A 22961-nucleotide genomic window follows, 5' to 3' on the forward strand; every position below is an offset into this window, starting at 1 on the left:
GAATAGGAGAAGATGAAGTCTCCCCTGCTTTCTGAATGAGAAGCTGTGGAACCAGGAAGACGTGGCTCGAATCCCCACCTTCCACACGTCATACATGTATTTTAAGTTTACTTTTATTGTTTAAAGCATGGACCTAGCTCAAGAGCAGCAGAATGCTCTACAGAGTGTGGATAGCCAACATTTCAACACTAACACGGTACTTTGAGGTATGTCGGTATGTGCATCCATTGGAATTAGTCATTGGACACGTGTTGTTGAAAGAGCCATGTTTTAAGAGATATGCGAAATTGGAGAATTGTGTGGGCCTGATCCTGAGCAAATCACTTTTCATTACTGTGCCTTATTTTCCTTAACTATCTGTAGAAAAAAGCCTCCCTCGTATGTGTATATGCTATATAGTGTTATTTGATAAATAATTATAATTTTAACAATTTATGTAAATCATACTAGTGAGGAGGCAGGATGAAAAGTGAGTGTCTTATGTTGTTGGGTATGCAAGGTGCAGGTATGGGGTTTGTGTTGTGGGCTGGGGAGGCAGGAAGCCAGGCATGGGTATTTTTCCATGCCAGCTCATGTTTGGCTTTGAGAGATTCACCCTGTGAGCTAGAATGGTGTGGTTGATGATGTCGAAGGCTGCAGAGAGGTTGAGGACTATGAGTAGTGCTGTGTGTCCTTTGTCTGTGATGCTGTGGAGGGCATCCAAGATGTGAAGAGTAGCGGTCTCAGTGCTGTGTCCAAGCCAAAAGCCACATTTTTATGAAACTAAAGATGGGTTGGGAGTGGGATGTACCCTTCTCTGAAATTAGAAACTTCAACACAATGAAAGCTGATCTCAAATCCCAGCTTTCCCATTTCACCAATTATATTTTTCTGGGGAATAATTTGGAAAGTGGGAGAATTTCTCTAAGAAACCACAAACATAACTCTGAAATATGTTGCATAAAAGGAGCGTAATGTCAATAATATCTACTATATATACTTGTGAAGGGGAAAGGTTGGTATTGAGTGTATTTGTTCTGTTAGTTGGGGCACCTGCATTGTGGGTTTGGGCCATTGCAGTATGGGTCACAAAAGTAAACGCACCCCACAGGCCAAATGTTACCAGTCCTCTCCTGGCTGCTCCAACGTCTTCCTCGCAGCTGCTGTGCTGCTTCTGCTACCTGGATGCCGCCATCAGCACAGGTAAGCTGGGTTGGGAGCTCCTCCCCTACCCTTTACAGGGCCACAACGCTGGCCATGTCATATAACCGAGTGAACATGTATTTTCCAGATTTAAATACAGATGCAATTAATTTAGTGATTAAATTAAACATTCTGGGCATGCACCTATTCAACCAATGAAATTTGGATTGGCATGGTCAGCGAAGATCAGATTTTTGCTTCTCACCAATAAAGAAAGCAACACAACACAGAGTGAATGAAGCCTCCGGCTTTGTAATCAGCAGCACAATTTTATAACAATAGAAACAAAAAATGTACAGCACAGTCAAGTTCAAACAATTTTTTACAACAGTCCCACAGGAGACGGTAAGAGGCCAGATCATTTCACGAGGTATAGAGGACCACGCCCGGAGATTTCTTTGAAAATGGCTCCCAGTAGCATCAGGTGACTAGCAATAGCCATCAAAATATAAACTGCAACATTGCATTTAGAAACTATTACTTTTCAAAACCACTACAGCTATTTGGCCTCGGGCACCTTGAGGAAAGCACATTTAAGTGTTAGAAATTATAAATATAAGAACTGTGGACTTAACCATGTTTTAGGGCCCCTAATCAGCATGTCCATGTTTCTGATTGGTGCATACTCTGAATTAATGTGCCCATCTCCCTGGCAATGTAGTGCAATGTCATTATGACTTTCAACTCTCAGTAAGTTGGGCGGCTGAGACCTGAAAGGTGAACACAGATCTCTGCACAAGGTGCATTACCTCAGTGAGCTGTCTATCCGGCACTGCTTAAGGCTTGTTAATTTTAGACTGGTGATTGGTAATCACTAGCAAATAAGTTGAAAAGTGCTTGTAATGAGCTCAGATCCATTTTTATAATCTAGAGTGTCAGTCTCAGGAAATGTGTTGGATTAAGAATATGACCTCTTACCCGGGAAAATAGTCCCAATATCTCGGAGTCTAAAATGTGCCAAACTGAGTTGATGAAGCATGGCGTCATCGCATATAGCCAAATGAGGGTTGGATTGCACTATAGAATTTCTAAAATATGGCACCCTAGCCAGGTGAATTTTTGATTGGACCATGGATTTTTTAAAAGATGGCACTCTTGCCAGGAAATCGGTTGGATTGGACCATGGATTTCTTAGAGGGTGCCCACCTTTGCCAGGTGAGGGCTAGATTGAACCATAGATTTCAGTAGAGTGATACCACTGCTTTAAGTGCTTTCTAATTGTGTGACCTCCAGAACAATAAAGGCATCCACTGAAAATAATTTATTGTCAGGTGTTTGTGAAATACAATTCAGCAAACGCCGGGATATAGTTAGAAATCTTAAAATATCTAAAATGCCTGAATTCTTATTTATGGTGACTGCCTGAGCAAGATCTAGTAGATGATCCAAACATATAGCCTTTTCCTTGTAAGGAAAATCAAAGCATCTGTGTTCTAAAGTTACGGTAAGAAGACTGGCTTCCATGCACCCGTAAGCGCCTGGATGATATCAGGCAGTAGATGGTCTTCAGCGTATTAATGGAGCTGGGATCAACATAATTTTCTGGAATCTTCACAAAGATTATTTTTGCCTATAACTGTTTAACTGTATAAAAGGGTAGGGTATAAGTTAGGCTTTTCCACGAAAGGCGCGATGATTGTTTCATCCTGAAGCCAGACTGGGGCCATATATTTCTGAAAAGAAGTGAGCTTAAAAGGTAACAAAGCCCTTGAGATGGTCTCAAATTAATATGATTAAAGGTTAGGTTGAAGACCTATGGAACACATTTTTTGGAAGAGCACTAATCGATAAAAATCATTGTCTCCTAATACATTTTATGACTGCAAGCAGTAAGCCATAATGTATTAACCATGTTCTATTGAATGTGTCCTATTGCATAACTCTGGCACCCTCAACCAGTCTGGGTTTGACACATGGTGTCTAGAAAAAGACCAAAAACACATAATGACTGGCATAAATATTTAGAGCCTTCTTTCATTTTGAGAAGGGTGTCCTAGATGCAAAGCCATTGAGTAGAATCCTGGCTTTACGTAGCTCCGTTATTCCTGATCAGAAGGAGCTAGAGGGAAGCAGGTTTTCCGAAGGCAAGAGATTCCCCGAGCCATAATAGCAAATACAAATATAAGAAAAGACTGAAAAGAGAATCATCTTTGAGGAAAATGATGAACACAAATAATAAGGGCATTTTTTAGATCATGCTGGCAGAATTTGGACATGATAAATAAGGCTGAAATCCTTTGTTGCAAAGATCTGTTAATTAAGAAGTATCTCACATTATTTTGTCCGATATTACACGATCTCGCATTGCATTGCCAATCCTCAGTGATCAAGCCCAAGTCCCACAGTTTCCAAGGTGAGCACATTGTATTTCTGCTATCCGTCTGGCTAACTACAAGTCTACCTGTTAACTGCAAGAAAAGAGTTTTCCTGGCAAAAAGGGTGGTACAGGTGAATAAAACATTATTGTTGACGTCGACCTATCAATTGAAATGAGATATGTTTGGGCGGATGCACATCTGTAACGTTTGGCACCAGCTCTTCTCCGTTGATGAAGCATAAGCAAGTATCCATACAAAGTATGCAATATAGCTGAATAATGACTTCTGTCCATGCATGGCCCATTCCGCCAAAGTGGTGTTTTCCCGATATTACCAGCTTGGGATGCAAGGGTCTAGTCAGACTGGGACAATCCATCACAATCATTTTTTGAAGACACTGACCCACAAAGTAGCCCAAGCAGTCTTTCCTATTTTAGGCACTATGCTGGGATTAAAGGAACACTTTCACTTCAAATATCTGAAAAGGTGTATTATTTTGTATTTTTGTATTTTTCTTCATTGAGAGCATTTCTTGGGGCTGCCTTCATTTCTCTTTTTATATTTTGCAATCTTTGTATTTCCACTTTTTAATGCCATGTCGCCTCACTATAGAAACTTCTAATTATTGTGGAATCGGTACCACAATCAAATTTGCTATTATTCAATCAGATTGTTTCTTGATGGGAAAGGAGTAGAATGCTCATTCTGATCCTTGTACGTATGGCAGCGGGATTCACAAAAAGGATGCTTTCCATGTTGAAATATCAATCACTTGGGTTCAGAACTACTTAAGAAAAGAATAGGCATTTGCAGTCCAAATATTGGTCAATTTCAGCTTGGACTAGCAAAAAGTTGTGCAAATCTTGACTAGCTATATAGGCTAGATTTGAGCATTTTCCTTGTTCTTATAAATTGCAATATGCTGAGTCTTGATGTATAATTTGAAGTCAGATTTGATCTGGGCACAATCTTCTATTAGAATAGGAATTTTTCTTGTGATCAGAAGCACCTACATTTTTTAATGAAAGTCAATGTGTCAAGGAAATCTACAGAGGCTACATGAGAGATCACAATGGAGGGAGAGGAGAATAGGGGCATATGCCCTGATTGGGAAACTCAAGCATTATTTTAAAAGCAAGAGGAATCCTGAGTTATTTCATTGGTCACTTTCCCAAATATCTTACCCTTCCATTTCTACGAAGGGAAGAGCTATGGAACTCCTTTAACCAAATGATGATGACGATCTTAAAAGTGGCAGGCTATGTTAGCAATTTCACAGTGCCCAAGAATTAGCATGTAAGGCTATCAAAGATAGCTCAGGGTAAAGGAACACTTCTAGTGGCACCAGAAGCACATTCCAGGAAAATCAATGTATCCGCATTGGCACATGCCGGCCCAGCATGACCAACATACAATGGTTTCCAGATTTCTACTGACATTCTCCAAATGCACAATGATACGTGTCCATAAACACTATTGCTAGTCACACTGATGCCCACCCAGATGCCATAACAGTGGAGCCACAATTCGCTGATGGGATATTGGCAATGACCTTGTGTGAACGCGTGGACACTTTAACGCAATAGAGCAGTTGAGTTACCAATGGTACGATGGCACTTCAGATCCATGAATACACAAAATCAGCCAATTTCCAAGGTAACAAGCTGATCATGCATGCAACAACTGTATTATGTCCAAAGGATGGCAACCAAATATCCAGAGACATGGGAAAACATATATCCAAAGAAGAGATACAGTGCCTATTAATGCCACTGGAACGCACCACTGACTGTTGTAGCGGTATTCATGACACTTCAGCAACACATTAATTACTGTTAGCGGCATACTTCTACAGCTTGGTCTTTATGCATTTATGGACCCACTGACTATGGTGAATGATGATTTCGCGCAGGTGGGTGAAGCTGGTTTTGCCACCTGTCCGGTTGTTTCAGAGCCCACATTCTCAATTTCTGGTAGTTTATAAGCTATTCCTGAGATCCCCATCTCTGCAGATAGACACTGGCGGGCCTCAATAACATTGTCTGGCATTTCCACTGAACCTTTCTCCTCTCGGACGGCATCAGATAATGAAGGGCAGAGGTTTACTGGCACTGATGAGGGTCCCCGTTGCATCACATTGTCAATAACCACGATACTACAAGAAGCAATATCTCTCCAATAAAAACAAATAAATATTGCTGTGGGGAAAAATAAAAGTTCACAGTTAAATACAGTAAATCATACTTCCACGACCTGCTTTGGGGCAACGGGCCACAGTTTTGCAAGTTTCATTTAAAGTAAACATTCTCTTTTTTCTTCATGTGCTACATGCAGCATACAGTGTAAGTACCATTCCTCGGCCGCTAAAACAGAACCCTTGAATTAGCCCGACGCCAAACTCAGAGGTTCGATTCCATCGAAGCCTTGAGTCCTAGTGTTGTTTTCAAGCCACACAAAAAAATGTGTCCAGCTCAACGTCGATCTTCTGGAAAAGAAGATCTGATATGTGGATAAACCGTTCCTTCTTTAGATAATTCCAGCCTTGGAAAATACACAAAAAGCAACCTTTCTTTGGCCAAAAATGGAAATGTAAACTTCCAAGAACTCGTCTTCAAAGTTTGTGTGAAATGTTCCAATGGTTGGAGGTTTTATGTATATATGTACACATAATTGTCCGCGGGATCCATGAAGGCCTGAAGTGCTTGTTGAGGGTCGTCTTCCAAACGTGACCATCTTCATCGTTATTTTATCTATGGGTGGACACTGATGTCCTTAATTCCCTGGAGGATCCGCTTCATATGACCCACTTTTGAAATCCCAAGATCCTAAAAGAAATCACAAAGACAGTGTTTTGAGTTTGGGGTTAAGCAAAGCAGCCCATATTGTCATGCTCAACATTCACATTATATGTGTTTCAATGAATGATTATCATTCTTACATTCACTTAATTTTGATTTTTTAAATTTTGATTTCTGATACATTTATAACGCGCTTCAGGCAGATTTAACTGCACCCAAGGGTAGATGATACTGAATTTGTGTCAGACATCAGCCATTTAGTACTCATCAGCAGACAGAAGATCAGCAGTTAGGTAAATAGATGAGTCTTTAAAGCTATTTAGAATGAGGTGAGGGACGTGATGCTTCGAATATGAAGCGGCAATAGATTCCATAATCTAGGACCGTACGTTGAGAAGCGTACGGTCCTAGCGAGTTTGGTGCAGCAGAGTTCTTTGAGCTCCCTGATCGCTTTGGGACAGAAGAGATTAACAAAAGTGTAATGACCAATATATTTTGAGGTTAATGGCTTTTGAATGCAAGTTAGGATATTTAGTAAGAGTTCATCTAGGGATTATGTGGACTGTCTCATTTAGGAGTCAGCAAAGATTTATTTTTTTTGTTCTTTGGAACATGTTTGGCAAAATCATCAAATTTTGACAATTTCTCACATTTTGGGAATTAAACTAAAGTGGAATGTTTTGCCTACAGACCCAAGCTGCCTCTGACCAATGATTTACAATGGGTTGCTTGTGGTCATGTGCAGAGGGATGTGACCTAAAGGTTTGTGTTGGACTGCCGCATTTTGGGTGGGATGAAGCCTGATTTACACATGGTCTCTTCCCTTCTGTAATGGCGTGGCAGGCTGAAAAACGATTGTCTGGAGGGCTGCCCAGAGCAAGTTTAGAGGTTATGGTTCATTAAATACTCACCAACCCAAAGTGGCGGGGGGGCAAAGTGCACGAAATCAGTCCAATGGGTAACGCCTGAGCAATATCTTTGAACATGAAAAAGATGGGACAGCAAACCCACCCATTGGGTTTAGAGCAATAATTATACTCAACAACCATGATGTGTTATAAACAGTCTCCAGAGGAGATGGACTCCATCACTACACAGGCATACAGAGGCTAGCAGATGGTCTTCAAGTAAATGTTTGATTCTCAGAGTAGCGTATCAGAGCACATAGAGACAAATCGACAAGGAACATTCTAACTGTCATACAGGATGCCCTTAGTTTCTGCTGCTACACCGCCTGCATTAGTGGATAGAATAATAAAGGTCCTTATATTTCCTAAAACCAAACATCCGTGATTTTACAATTTTCATAGTGTCGCTTTATTATGAAAGCGGCCAACTCGCTTAGCCTTATTTTGTTTAATACATAAAAGGTAGATAGAACACTCTGTAATAATTAGTGGCAATGGAAAACTTGATTAGCCTGTACTCTGGATGTCTATGCCTTGATCAAATCTACTGGCTAAAATCAATGAAGTTACTATGAAGACTGAGCCAGGGAGGGGGCCTCAGAGAGGCCCAGATTTTCACCCCCGATCAGAGAATTGTATTACTGTATTTGAAGGGAAGCACACGGGCTTCACTATACCAGCAATACATTTTGGGGCCACTATGGAATTTTGACCTCTACCTCTGAGGTGGAGGTAAACATAGGCAGACCATCTGAAATACCACCTCAGATATCACTGAAGGTGGTATTTCCATGGACGGCCACTGTCAGTATTTGAAAAACCCTGAATTTGGCAGACGATAAATCTAGTGCTATTTTGTAAATACTGCGGGATTCACCACGACCGCCAAACCCATAGTGACACCCTCAATGTTGAACTTATGCCTAAGCTCCGTAGTCACAAATGCTATTGAAGGGAGAGTTAACATCCCTTTTCAGAAGGAATTCAACATCAGGTTCCTACTGATTTTTAGAAGCCTTCCATTTTTCCTCTGTTTTTCTTGATTTCTTCATTTATGAGGTGCTGCCAGCCTTTTCCTTGGCACTTCAGTGCCTAACCCTCCACTCTCCCCCCCACCTCCTTCAAACACTTACATCATCCTTTGCCTTATTGTGCTGCCTTGTCTCTTCTCGGCAGCCTGTCTTTTTAGTTCTGGCTCATAAGTGTTGCAACGCTACCCCAAGTGTATCTAAACTGCTTAAATGAGAGTGCAGAAAAGGGGGAGATGAGGAGCAACTTTGAAGCATCTACCCCCTTCCAGCTCCTGACCCCACCGCCCCCCAAACAACAGCATTGCACATCCTTGTTATGCTGTGCTAACTGGGCATTATTGAATCTATTCTTTCTGGGCTAAATGGACATAATGGAGCATGGCAATGACATCCTAATTGGGCATTGTGGAATCTGGCTGTAGTTTGTTCACTAGGCTTTGCTGATCCTGGCACTTCTCAGCTAACTGAACTGGGCATAACGGAATCTACTCTTTCTGGGCTAAATGAACATAATGGAGCATGGAAATGACATCCTAATTGGGAACTCTGGAATCTGGCTGTAGTTTGTTCACTAGGCTTAGCTGATCCTGTCACTTCTCATGTAACTGAACTGGGCATAACAGAATCTACTCTTTCTGGGCTAATTGGACATAATGGAGCATGGAAATGACATCCTAATTGGGCACTCTGGAATCTGGCTGTAGTTTGTTCACTAGGCTTAGCTGATCCTGGCACTTCTCAGGTAACTGACAGGACATCATGGAATCTATTCTTTCTGGACTCAATGGGCATAATGGAGCATGCGAATGACATCCTAATTGTGCATTCTGGAATCTGGCTGTAGTTTGCTCACTAGGCTTAGCTGATCCTGGCACTTCTCAGCGAACTGAACTGGGCATAATGGAATCTGTTCTTTTTGGGTTCACTGGGCATAATCGAGCATGATGACATCGATGTCCTAAAGGGACATTTGTTGACTCTGGCTTAGCTGATCCTAGCCCTTCTCAGCTAACTGAACATGCAAGAATCTGGCACTGCTAACTTGGCATAGCGGAACGTGCCAATATAACTGCACCTCCCGTTCTCGCTACACACATCTTTGAAAATGATTCCAGTGCTTGGGAATTGTATGTCAATGGTGTAAATGCTTGCGTATTAATGGCAACATTTACCAATAGTGAGTGTGCTGGCGGATTGTCACATCAGAACATGATATTGGAATCAAAGCCTAGGCCTTAGGTGGCCTTACCTGGTATGGCATTGCAATATCTGGCATAGGAGTACCACAGCATATTATGTCATGACCTAACACATGATGGTATGTCCGGAACAATTGATTTCAATAGCTGGCAAATGGTGTGAGTAGCTTATGACATTATCCCAATGCCTCTATCTCGGCCTAAACTGTTGGCTTTGACCATGCTTTTTCCATTTGTGTTTCCTTTTGTGAATGTTTTTCCATTTACACTCCTGCTGGTTAAATTCAAATATGCGCACACACTTTCCGTTTTCTGCACTGTGTCTGTTTTGCATTGCTTTTCATGCTGTGAAAAACTGTTGGTTCAAATATGGAGAGTTGACATGTTCCAGGTTCAGTATCGAGTGATTGTATTTTTCACTGGATACCCAACCTTCTACTTCAGTGCTGTCTTTGGTCAGACTGAAAGAGTCAGGAATGTGGAATTCCAGGAAGCTAAGTTTCATAGTGCTCCTGAGCTAGCTATGATTCAGAAGACTACTAAAAATTGAACTGTTCAAGTAGGTCTATGACTGAGAAGGGACTGCCCATTTTACAGCAACTGATAGGGGTATGCCCCTCCACCCACTAACTCCAACTAATCCCACCCTCTCACCACCCAAGATCCAATCTCCGCACACTCTGTTGCATGCCCACACCTCACCACAGTCTGGTTGAGGTCTTTGGTCCAGGACAATGACAGTATGGTCTCTGCCCATCCATTAATCCTCTACCTGGCAGTTCAATAAAACCCCCTCCAGGCACAAGCTGTTCTACCTGCCTGTAGGCTCTAGCATCCTGTGATGGGCACGCAGTATGAGGGGAGGTCATCAGGTTGATCATACAGGGACAAAGAGGGTCCCCCGTGAAAAGATTGCCTAGTAGATTCGTGCACACAACATCCTCAAACCTTCCAAAGGTGGCTGCTACTCACTTCAAACACCTACCAACGATGACCCACAAACGAGACGTTGCATACATCAGCAGGACACCAAGATGCCTTCGGGCTTATGTGGCGTTCTACAAATGATGTTAAGATAAGATAAAGGGCATCTCCCTCCCAATCCAAGATGTTCATCTCAACTCAGAGGAGATGGAGAACTATTCACTTACTTGCTCGTTAATCCTGATTCCATGCAGTTGATACACTAGGATCAGATAAAGCCAGTTTCGGGCATTAAGGAGCAATCTTTGCAACTCCTACCAGCTGTGACGTCATAGTTTCAAGGACCCTTCAGGTCCCTCCTGAGATGATCAAGTTAAGTACTTTTAATATTGAACACCTCGCCTGGATTGTTCACTGCACCTTGTTTCCCACCAAAAACGCGATTTTAGTTGTAACCCCACAAGTGGTTCTTTTGGATGGCACAACCCAAAGTAATGCCTGACATTAACCGATGTAATGAGGCCATTAAGTCCCTTGACCTGGAAATTGATCATGCTCCAATTGCTTCCTTTTTGCACAAAATGATGAAGGAACTGATTGGGGTGAAAGTGACGCTGGTCCTTTCCCTTGCAACGTAAGAAGAACAACTTACATGTTAATGCGATTTAACATGCTACAGACATAAGTGGGGCTGGCAACAACATTCAGAAATGGAAAAGATGTTGTCGTTTATTTTGTAACCCATCTAATAACCAACAATGCAGAAATAAGTCCTGGTCAAAATCGTTATCTTGCCCGCGTTAATGAGTTCTGGTGATAATCGTCATATCTTCATTATATCTTTCCTTTATTACTGAAATATGGAATTTCTTCGGACACATTTTTGGGAACTTCTGATGAAAGGGATAATAATACGGTTAGCTAGGCCGCAGTCAACCTTTGGAGTTACATTGAACAGAAATTAAAAGTTGTGAAATGATGGAATTGTAATAGTTTTTATTTTTGGAATGATCATGTTGAGGGTGAACAGGGAATATTACGCTGCGATCTTTGTTGTATAGAATAGGAGTTTTTATAAAGTACACAAGGTTTGTACAATTCAATATATGTTGAATAAAACACTTGTTGCAATGTTGAGCTCTGTCTGTTGATTACATACGAAGCTAATAGCTGTCCTGCTGCATCAGCACCCTACGGTCATTTAAATGTGTAGTTTGGTCTCCCACCAGCTTCTATTGTTACTGTGGCCCCCTTCTCTTCTCCCTTGGAGTAGCCGTGGATATGTGTATCTCTGCTTTTTTAGTGTGTGTTCCCCTTAAAGCTTGGGCACGCCGGTGAAGTTGAGGTGTACTTTTCATTAGGGCTGAGAGTGACTCGCCACTTTCTGATGTAGTGACTGACACTACCCAACTGTTGTGGTTACTTTCCCCTTCATTTCTACCTCTCTGCATTAGATAATCTTCATTGTCTGTGGAGGAGACTGACAAAAAATAGCATTCTAACATAACAGCAGGATGTCTCACAGTATATGAAATAAAAAGTGAACAAACACATCATTATTATGGTGGGTTTGAAACACGCAAGAAAACTCCTTTCTTTTTTCAATGTAATAGGAAAATAGGACATTTTAGCTAAAAAGATACACGCACACCACCACCTAGGATCCACCATTGGAAGATCACCTTCAGAGGAGAGCAACAAAGCTATGCATCATGGGTATGCAAATTTGCTGAAAAGCTTGTTTTTGCCCCATATGATGGAGTTTTAATTGTCTTTTAGGGACATTCTGTTTTATACATAGCTTTTTCAAACCAAGAATGACGATTTTGAAGGATGCAACATGAGCTATACGTAGTGGGTTGATAGTTATGTATAAAATAGTCCTGCCCTATAAGGCAATGCTAATTTCCTCATGTGGGGCAAAAGACAAGTTTTTTAGCTAACTTGCATAGCCCCTAGCACATTGCTCTGTGACTCACAACTGGAGGTGAACCTCCAGTGATGACTACTAGATGGCATTGTGCATGTGTGGCCATCTAGCTGAAGCGGCCGATTCTACTATCTACTATCATTGAATAAACCCAAGAATACATCCTTCATCACATTCCGCAAAGCCTGCCCATTGACACATATTTGGTTGCATGTGCAGCTGTAACCTCTGGTTCTTTATTAAATATCCTATTATTTCAATGTATTCATGATGCTATCCTCAAAGATTTTGAATGCATCCGTTTTTCTCCTCACACGTCTGCACAGTCGCCGTTCTCCCTACGCTCACACTTGGCCAAGATTTTAATAAAATGTATTCTGTATACGCATTGATAACGGCAAACATCGGTCACTTTTTGCATATGCTTGAAGGTACGATTAGATAAGGTTGATGAAGGCACAAGCATGCACCAAAACAGTGCGGAGGTTTAGGGAAGGCATGGAGTAGATGCTCAAAATGGAGGTGTAAGGGTAGGGGGAGAGAGACGAGGTACCTTCAAGTCTCTTCTTTCCAGCAGTACCAGCTCTGAGCCCTGGATGTCGTGACGGGTAAAAATATCTTTGTATTCCCCTAAAGCGAGGGCATCCAGCCAAGCCGCCACTTCCTCAGTGCCCCACTTATCCACTAGCAAAAAAAAGGGGAGACCAAGAGAAGACTCAGAGAAAGGAACAGATGTGCAACGCAAAGCAACACATGTAACAAAGAGCAGTCAGCAAAGAATAGATGAGATAAGAAAGGCAGGACAACACTCATGCACATATAAATATATATATATATTTACAAATATATATATGAACAAAATGATTTGGGTTAATATTTGGTGCGTGAACTTAAGTGGGAGTCACCAGCACTTATGAAAGGAGGGTGCGGTCAGTGGGATGTGATTCCTATACTCCTTTCTTGTGAGTGATTGGATGGACCATAACTTGCAGAGGGCAACCCTTGAATGAGCTGGTTATAGTCTCTAGTGTTTGTAAGTCAATAATGAGTGTGATGGCGGATATGCAGGCCTAATCGTGATGCACAAACCCTGCAGGTAATAACTGTGACTGTCACTTCTGACAGCACTGCAGTTGGATTAGGTGGGCAGGGTCTTCTTCTGCATGGACATTTCTTAGGAGATTTTTGTGTCGAGATTTAAGCATGGGGAATCTTTGGTGGGGGAGATTGTGACATACAGCCTGAACGTCTATGTACTTCATCCCATTATGTATACCGTTTACCAGTGGTGTTGCTAGGAAAAGATCTGGGGCTACGCTAATGTCGGGACTGTCGGGACTGGGGGCTAGCTATAGCCTTTTGGTTGTATCGCCCGAGCTTCTATCCGGGGCTACAACCAAAAGACCAGGGGCTATAGCCACCTCAGCCCCATCACCCCCCCCATCAGCGCCTCTACTGTTTACATCACTAAGGGGAGTTCTTCCCTTTCTCATCTTGCCCCTCTAATTTGCTCCCCACTCTACATTTTCAGCTTTCTAAGATAAAAACCAAGTCTTGTTTTATTTTGAACCTTTTCTTCAATGGTTTCTAAGGTTGATTGCATAGAAATGGAAGAAATACAGAGCACAACACATTTTTTCAGACCAACAGAAACAAATAGGTGCATGGACTCAAAGACAATCTTCTAACATGCTGGATGGACCACTCTACCCCCAATGCTTTCAAAGATCAGATCAGAATGGAAAATGATGGTGCCACAAGATGGTGGCCTGGGATGTGAAATAACCAATGGACCATACATCACCAAGTGCTGAAACTGGAAACTGCCCTAGTGCCTTTATTGTTTTAAGCCATTACTGGGTTATAGTACAAGAACTACCACTGATTTGAAAAGAGAACCCTCTTCATGCGGGTGTGATGCTCTTTTTCTGGTTACACGTTCTGTGATTGTTACAGGCAGTCGGCGTGCAGTATAAATCTCAGTTACATAACAAAACGTAACATACTATAAAATGCATTCCAAGTTGTCTTATCATAGCTGATGTGAAACTATCACATTTGAGAATAGACTTCCGCTTTACTGACACTACCGCCATCAGTGAGTCTTCCAATATTGTGTGTCTCAACCTATTGACTCTCCTAGGCGGCTGTAGTGTGCTTGGAAGGTGATCCATTTGAAGTCAATGGGAACTCATGCATGTTTGACTGTTGATAACGTTTTTGCTGGGTGAGTGAGTCTATTGAAATCTATCGGAGGCAAGTGGTGTGTTGGGGGGGGTGAAAATGTGTCAAAGTCAGGTGAATGATGGCCATATGCACCCAGCCCATGGATTTACTGTGGAGCCTGCTCCCTAGATTCTGGATACAGCAAAGCTGATAAAATCCCTCCTGCTCATCCAAGATCACCAGTGATAAGGGAGACCAGAGCCCCCCATTTTGCTTTACCAGTTTCCTGATACATTCCTGTTGTCTGTATCCCGGGGACCACCCTACACCTGGGCTGCTATAGTAATATCTGTGTTTGATGGATTCCATTGTTCTACTCTCCTCTCCTAAAAAAGGATTGGAGTGAAGGCGTAATACTTTTACCAGCCTTTGTCCAACATCTCTTCCAGCCACAAGGAGAGCTGCCATATTACCACCAGGGCGACGGAGCAGCTTATTTTCCCCAGAGATTGGGCTTCATCATAAATGTAGTGGTAATTCTGTGATTTTGCCACGGAATTACAGCCAAGCCTGTTTACTGTTACCACCCATCAGATTACGAGTGGTGATAAGGTGGTGTTTAAATGACACTATGGCGAATTCCGCAGATATACCTATAATTCCGTTGCAATAAATCTTCCGTATTTTGGAGGTGAAGTGGAGGGTTTACCTCCAGCCACATGTAAAGGTGAAGTGGCAGATTTACGGTGTGGTGGTAAAGTGTTGGTAATTCTGTTACCACCATTTTTTCTCATACTGCCAAACATGTAAGAAACCCATTGTTTTATGATCTCTGTTCCGTAGTTTGGGAACAATATCACAGATTTGCTTATGGCCTTTCTTTCCAGATCTGCGTGATGATCGGACTGCTTCAGTGTACCCTAAGCCAGTGGATCACCAGAGTTCCACAGTGCAGACTGATCTCTGACACCCCTGCAATGATAACCTACCAGCCACGTGATGCCATGCTGATAGTCAGTCCTGAACTTCACAAGAGGTTGTATCTGGTCAGCCCTCAAAGTGTTGCACACCTTTCCTGCCCTAATTGTGAATACAACTAGCCTTCTGAAAGCTGGATAAAAACACTTGGCTGCCAGATCTTCTAATTGGGGCACACTCTCAAATTAGGTACCTGTCTTTAATAAAGGGGTCTAACTTTTGACTCGCTTTACATTTGGGACTGCAACTCCCATTGGGACTGCAACTCCCATCAGCACTAGCCAACAAAGTCAATGGTGAGGGCTCATGAGAGTCGTAGTCCAAAGCATCTGGAAAGACACAAGTCACAGACCCCCTGCTTTAGAGCAATCTTCTAGTAACACTTGAAGAACCACTTCAGAGCTCACAATCTCTTGCACATGCTTAAAAACGCCTTGTTTGACAAATCTTCTCGACTTACACTGATCACTGTGTCACCTCTTACTGCTACTCATCTGTAATTCCTTGCACCTTTCTAAATCTCTAAACTAATAAAACTTCTCCCTTGACCTCTTTAAAGCTCTATTTTGGTTGTACTGATGCAAGGTTACCTTTTGGAGGCAAGCTGGCACTATGTAACACATGAATATATGAATTAAATGAAGACATCTTGATGATACAACTCTTAAAGTAGAAATGTTCAAGTACCCTATGGGGGAAGTAAAAGAGGAGCTTTATCTTGATCAGACCCTGAAGTGAGATGACATTTGCAAGCTCTCCTGCTCCTAACCCCGATGTGGAGGACCTACAGCCGCAGTGGGCTTTGCGTTGCACATCCAGACTCCCCTGCTATTGGACCGGCAGTCTTAAATAGGAAATGTATCTACTATGCCCCAAGGCTCTCCCTCTAGTCTTAAGACCAGTGCCTCCTTATAATCCTTAAGTATAATAACTGTGGGGCTGGAGGCGATGGTTTACAGCAGTGACAGGGAGGTTATGGAAAAGCCTCCACCTTAGGTATATAGATGACCACTTTGCTATCAGAACGTTCTTAAAGATGTTCCTGTTTGTGCAATAAATACCCTGGGGGTTATTACATGTTTGCCGGTCTGGAATTAATGTGCTGGTAATTCTGTTTTACCTCCAGACAAGAGCTGGCGGTAAGTCAGGCACCCCACTGGCAAAGAATAGCTGTTATTAGTGGCACTGCCATTACCGGAGCCAGTAATATTGTCAATCCCGACTCTATGGAATGGGGATTAACTGCCTTTACTGCCACTCAGAATCAGCTGGTAAATCTGGCAGACTGCGTTCCGGTAACAGTAATTCCTTTTGGTGGTATACCGCCAGATTTACCTGCGGGATATCGCCAAACTTTTAATCACATCCCATCTTGGCTTTGGACCACCCTTTATCATGCTGTCCATTGGAAGTAGAAGAAGGGGGTCTTGCACCCTGACCCCATCCCTCACATTCATCGCCACATTTTTTGAATCCACACTGGAAAAATGGTGAGCCTTGTTTTACAGTGCATGTGTCCAGAACCATGCACATGTCCATGACACTGGCCTGATGCTGCATTACCCAGAACATAGCCTACTTTGGAAACTCCAACTTGTCATCATGGTAATTGGTGACACACCAGTCGCCTCATGGGGCATGTGGCGATACGCAAACATCATACTCTCCAACACAAGGCACCACTCCAGACCACTGGTCAATGACAATTAAATATTTTATGAGGCAATTGATTCTTTCTACCAATCCATTGTATTTAGGATTGCACAGCACTCTGTTCAACACCCTTATGCCAAAATCTGAGAGATATTGTCATAATTCACCTGAAGTTAACTGAAGTCTGTTATCACTAAGTAATTTATCAGGAAAGCCCTCCCAACTAAACACTTGATCACTTTACTGGATGTATCAAACTCTACCACAAAACATTTTGAGGTATAATCCAGAAAGACTATATTAAACCTCCTGTCCCTACCAATCTAATCCATGGGACCAGACAAATCTAACAACAATATGTATGACTCCTTTTCCGATACTGGGTCTGCAATTTACCCACGGGTAACTAGAGTCATGGGAATCCTGGTGCCTGTTACACACTTCTGGATATCCAGATCTACCTTTGCATCCATGGCTGGCCAACCATAACTTTCATGCAAGCAGCATCTGGTTATACTCCATTCCAAGTGCGCGTCCTTAGATCCCTTTGGAAGTAGAAAGTTTCCAGCCCTTACAAGACAAACATTGGCTTGGCCAACTCATCCTTGACCGTTGCAAAGATGCTCTCAAACTCCAGTCATACCAGTCAACCTCTCGTAAAACACTCCCTCAAAACCTGTCTTTGTGCTGCTCAGTTGGTCCACTCATGCTCATCCACAACTCTCTATGCCCCATTCCTAATGGTAGTCAACACACATCTGTGTCCTCTTCATCTCTATTGCCTACTCCATGCCACAATCTAGAAGATAGAACATCTGCCACACTGTTCCTTTTACCTGGAGCAAATTCCAACCTCCACTAGACCAAAGAAAAAACCACAGAATCTGGTTGTTTTGCCTGCGTCGTGGCCATGACCATATCCAGTTTGGGCTTTATCCCTGCACTGTCTATGCAACGACCTAGATAATACACGTGATGGATTTTCATTTGGCATTTCTGAAACATTACAGTAATTACCACCCTTTACAGGTCCCTCATGAACTCACACAGAGTATGATATGGAATGAGTAAGGATAACATCTAGAAAACAGGTTATTAACACCATTATCCCATACAAATGTTCCTAAACTCTCTGGAAGACGGCAGAGTCTGGAGTTATCGTAGATGGTACCTGCTGGTATTGGTATTCCTCCCACGGGGTTATGAATGATGTAAGAGAAATCAACTCGGGTTGTACCATCCCTGATTATAAGCAGATGTTAATTCAAGGGGAAATGATAAACTGGCATTGCCAATGGTTGTCAGAATTCCCTTTGTTCTGGGAATAGGATGCCTTTCGACCCATATTGCCTTGTTCAGACCTCTGAAATCAATATACATTTTTATGTTTGGCAGGTCTCAGGGTTACAACAACTGTGGCTCATCACTGTTTATCCTTTTGTTTCACAACTTATTTAGTTCATCTCATAGTTTCTCGCTCAAGGCTACAGGCATACATTATGTCCTGGAGACATCTCTGCCCTCTTCAACACAATCTGGTGTATAAAACCCTTCAACTGGCCTATAAGTGTAGAAAACACCCCGAGCAACATTCTAACCGCCCCATCTGCCTACACTTTGGTTGGCCTTACCAAAGTTATGCACTTGCTCTTCAGCTCCTGGTTTGAGATCAACTTTCACTACACCTTGGTGGCTCCACTTCAATATGCTACACCCTTTCCAAGACAAATATACCTTCCCCTCGGTAGTTCTTCCCTTGAAACCAAGCCAGCTCTCAAAGTACCCGATAACTCCTATTGGCATGCCCTGCAGGCTGTAGATCCAATGTCCGGTTCTAACAAATCCTTCACTTGACTAGCCAGAACCACTTAGAAAACCTGCTGCACTATAACAGTGTTAGCATCATCCCTGACACTTCAATTCCTGATAAGGGAACTCAATACTGTTCTTCCCCGACCTGCAATATCACCTGACTTCACTCCTTAGACTCTAGGGTCACAGTAACATGGTTTCAGTCTTCCTGTGCTCCTTCTCGGAATAGGCCTTACACATCTTTGCAAAATCCCCTAATTTATCATATTTCCTACACATTCCACTAATCTCCAGACACTCCTTGGATACAGCAATGTGCCCCAGGTACCCAGAATGAAAACATTTAATTTCTTCACCTGCTTCTACCTTCCCCATTGAATGCGCCTCCTCCCCGCCATTGCCACCTCCACCCATGCGCCCAGATTCTCCCACTCAGTGGTGGATGGTGAATTCTTTAATTGGAAAGGGGCACATTTTTCCCAAAATATGTGTGGGTGACAGAGTGTGGCGAGAGAGCCTGAACCAACCAACTGGGGTACTCCCCCCAAAAACATGTTTTAAATAATGGGTTAAAATGTTACATTTTACAGATCAACTTTCTGTGATAAATAGAGTAAAATGCTACAGTTTGCAATCGGTTTTGTAGGGTAACTCATGACAAAAATAAATAGAAACAAGTCGCCAAGAGTTCAAAGGAGCATTTTCCAATACAATGTCATGATGCTTTTGTCCACAATATATTCCAGTATAAAATCATTTACATGCTGCCTGCACCCATATTTCCAGGCTGGCTTCACCAGTATATTCAAGCCTGACCAAAACAGAACATACTCATGTTTGCTTTGTGCATAATGACAGTAATGATACTATAACAAAACATGTGCATGCTGGCACTGTCAATATATGCCAGTATCCCAATTTGAGAACATACTCCTACTGACTTTGCCAGTAGAAATGCCATCCCACAGTAAGAAACTCTATCGAGACTGGTTGCACCAAAGTAGGCCAGTCTACCCATGCAATAACACCTATCATGCTTGCATTGCCCTTGATCCTCTATAAACAAAATGTCATGTATGACCAGACTTGTGCTACCAATGTTGGCCAGTCTAGTAATAAATTAACACCTATCATGTCTGGCTACCCTTCATTCATAGTAGAAAATGCCATGGCACAGTACGAATATGTAGCCAGACTGACACTTCCAATGCCACGTAAGAACACATCATGTTTGCTTTACTATTGATGCCCATAGAAAACATGGTTTGCCAGATGTAGAAAATATATCCTGGCTGGCACCACCAATGTAGGCCAGTATTGCCACTTAAGAACACTTGTCATGTTTGGATTTCTCTTGATGCCCACTAAAACATGCCAAGTCACCATAAGAAACTACATCTAGACTGGCCCAACAATGTAGACCAGCGCTGCTATGCAATTACACTTATCATGTTTGCTTTACACTTGATGCATATTAAAACAAGCTAGCCACAGTAAGAAAATATAGCCAGACTAGCACCGGCCTAGTATGCTACTCCTGGCACATAACACTTATCATGTTTGTTTTTCCTTTGATTCCTGGTAAATAATGCCACGTAATAGTAAGAACAATATGCCTGGGCTGGTGCTGCACAAATAGCATCTCTTCAGTGGCTTGCTTCTCCTGATTCCTGAGGGTATGTACAGTGGAGCTGGAATGCCCCCAGATGCCACCCAGTAGCAGCCCCTAGGCACATTTTGGCCTTCAGTTCCACAGCCTGCCTCACAGCCATACAAGCACAACACACCTCAGCCTTGTATAGCCCATTGGTCATGCAGACTGGGGAACTAAACTGTTTCAGCTTAGTACTGCTCAGTCTTTTCACTGGGCCGGTTATAGCTCATCCATAATGGCCAACATGCACGGTCACCCCTTATGGACTAACCACCCGGTTCCCACTGCACTAATAACCCCATTGCAAGAATTTGCAAACCTGGACTTGATATAAGTCAAACATTTAGTGGATAAGTCGACAACCCTGCTGATGTCAATGCTTTTTTAAGTGCTGGAATCTTCACCACTCAAAGTCTTTCTAGAACCTTCATTTTGGGAGCCACAACCATGATCGGATCCCTAATGTACTTATTTCCTATGGAGCTACACTTGACTAGCGATGCCCTGACATCTGCTACACAATTGTCCAGGGTTTGTGCACTTGCTTAATGTCCTGAGAAGAATGTGTAGTGCTCCAGTACTACCTTTGTCTCTGTGTGCCAGCACCCTATAGTCAGAGCGTTTATTTGGCACACGATTTGATAAAGACCGGGAATGAAATAGCAAAGTATACTTATTTTCTCCTTTTTTCCTTATAGCTCTATTCTCTCATGTGTGGCTGGTAAGTGTTTCTGGGATGAACCACCTCCTGTTCCTCGCAATCATTCTGTGGTACACTAGAATTAGTGTGACACCAGGTCCACCCAGCTTTCCATTGGCCAAACAATTGCGGCGCTCTGGTCTTTCAGACAATGTTCTGCAGAGGCTCGGCCACGGTGCCTGTGCCCACTTCTGCTGGGCACTGGCTCAGTATAAAACAAAGCCCTATGCACTGTGAGGTGATTGGTTGCCCTGGGGCCCCAGGCCATGGGGTAAAGGGAAGGACTCTCCCCTCTTCCTCACAGCTTCCACACAGTCCTGGAGGACGGGCTTGGAGCATGGTGAATCACTCCCATCCATGGCTCCCAAGGGCCAGGATTCAGGGACCAACGCCTCCCACCGACAGCCCCGCTGGGCCCTGAGTCACCAGTAGGAGCACCAAGCTCACTCACATGACTCCGAGGACATCTCTCTTCAGCCAAAGTGCTCAAAAGCAATGCACCGGCAGCTGTCACTGAACATGATTGGGGACCTCACTACTAGTCGGTTGTCACTTGTAAGTAGGAGCAGGGCACAGGAGTAATATAGAAGTATGCTTTGTTTACACAGAGAGCTCTAGGTCAGAGCAGCTGAACCAGTCACAGAATAGAACCCCCCCACCCCAAAATCCATGCAATGACGCAGAGTCCTAGGATGACATCCCAAGGGTTCCAAGTCATGGGATGTGCGCAGCCCAACACTGCCACCTGGTTTTAGCTCTCAGATGCAAGTCTATTGGCAGCTTATGTGCTCTTTTAATTATCCATAACTGGATATAATTTAACTGATGACGTGAAGGAGTGATATGTGTCCAGACTAGGGTGGGGGCAAATTCATAATGAGGAATTGAGTGAAAAAGCACAAATGGGATTTGTAAAAATCGGAAGCCTTTGCTGACAAAATGAGAACTCAGGATTTCAAAACTGGAACGCGTGAGTAATCGGCATGCGAAGTGACATCATTTGACCTTTGGCATCGCCCATTGGGACATCCTTGGAAGTGACATCGCAAGAAGTGAATACACATGTCCTAAAATTCATGTGCACAAGAAACATCTTTAAAATGTCACGGAAATTGATACAATCTGTTGCTACCTTTCCTTGGAACAACAGAAACGTGATGCTAAGGTGGAGGTGCAGTTCATAAGCTTTCCCTGAGTTGATGACGTTACAATGCTATTTGTGCCTATACAGGCAGTTATCAAGTGCTTTAAGGACTCTGTTTCTCCTGTCCCACAGAATCTGCATCCGTAATGCCTTTGTTCTGTCTTATCCAGAGCATTTCCCGGTTGTTTAGGGCATTTAGTCTGAATTTTAGGAACCTATTTCTGTGGTGGCGTGACAGGCAGTCTAATAAGTATTTTGGTAGCTTGTGAAGTGTGGTTTCTCCTAAGCCCAGAGGAAGAGCTGTTTTGAGTTTTGTACGTTTTTCGATGTTCTGAATCCAATCCCAATTTTCTAGTTTTTTTTTGCATGTTGGGGGCTATCAATTACCTCGGATCTGCTTATGTTGGCGGCTTCCATAATGTCGTCTAGCTTTTGCTTCCAGATTTGAGTTAGTTTAGATTGCATCTCATCATTTTCGATCTTAAAGATTTTGTATGCAGGTATCTTTTGACCAAGATACATTTTTCTCAAAGTCGCGAGAGATTTCCATGTGATTGTCAGTTA

General features: G+C 42.7%; 1 protein-coding gene across 7 annotated transcripts in view; it reads right to left on the bottom strand.

Annotated features, from left to right (window-relative positions):
- Positions 1-1414: 1414 nt before the first annotated feature.
- Positions 1415-22961, bottom strand: part of LOC138570086 (diacylglycerol kinase delta-like) — a 1083011-nt gene continuing 1061464 nt past the window's right edge. For 6 of the 7 annotated variants that reach the window (XM_069648673.1, XM_069648675.1, XM_069648672.1 and 3 more), the window contains 2 exons: positions 12844-12974; positions 1415-6325 (listed from right to left, as the gene is read on the bottom strand). In XM_069648673.1, coding sequence (XP_069504774.1) covers positions 6251-6325; positions 12844-12974 — 206 coding nt within the window. In that variant the 3' untranslated portion in view covers positions 1415-6250. The remainder of the gene's footprint in view (positions 6326-12843; positions 12975-22961) is intronic. The other variant, XM_069648678.1, reaches the window with a different exon arrangement.

Source organism: Ambystoma mexicanum, chromosome 2q (genome assembly GCF_040938575.1).
Source record: "Ambystoma mexicanum isolate Mex_15411 chromosome 2q, UKY_AmexF1_1, whole genome shotgun sequence".
In the NCBI taxonomy this organism is placed as follows: Eukaryota; Metazoa; Chordata; class Amphibia; order Caudata; family Ambystomatidae; genus Ambystoma; species Ambystoma mexicanum.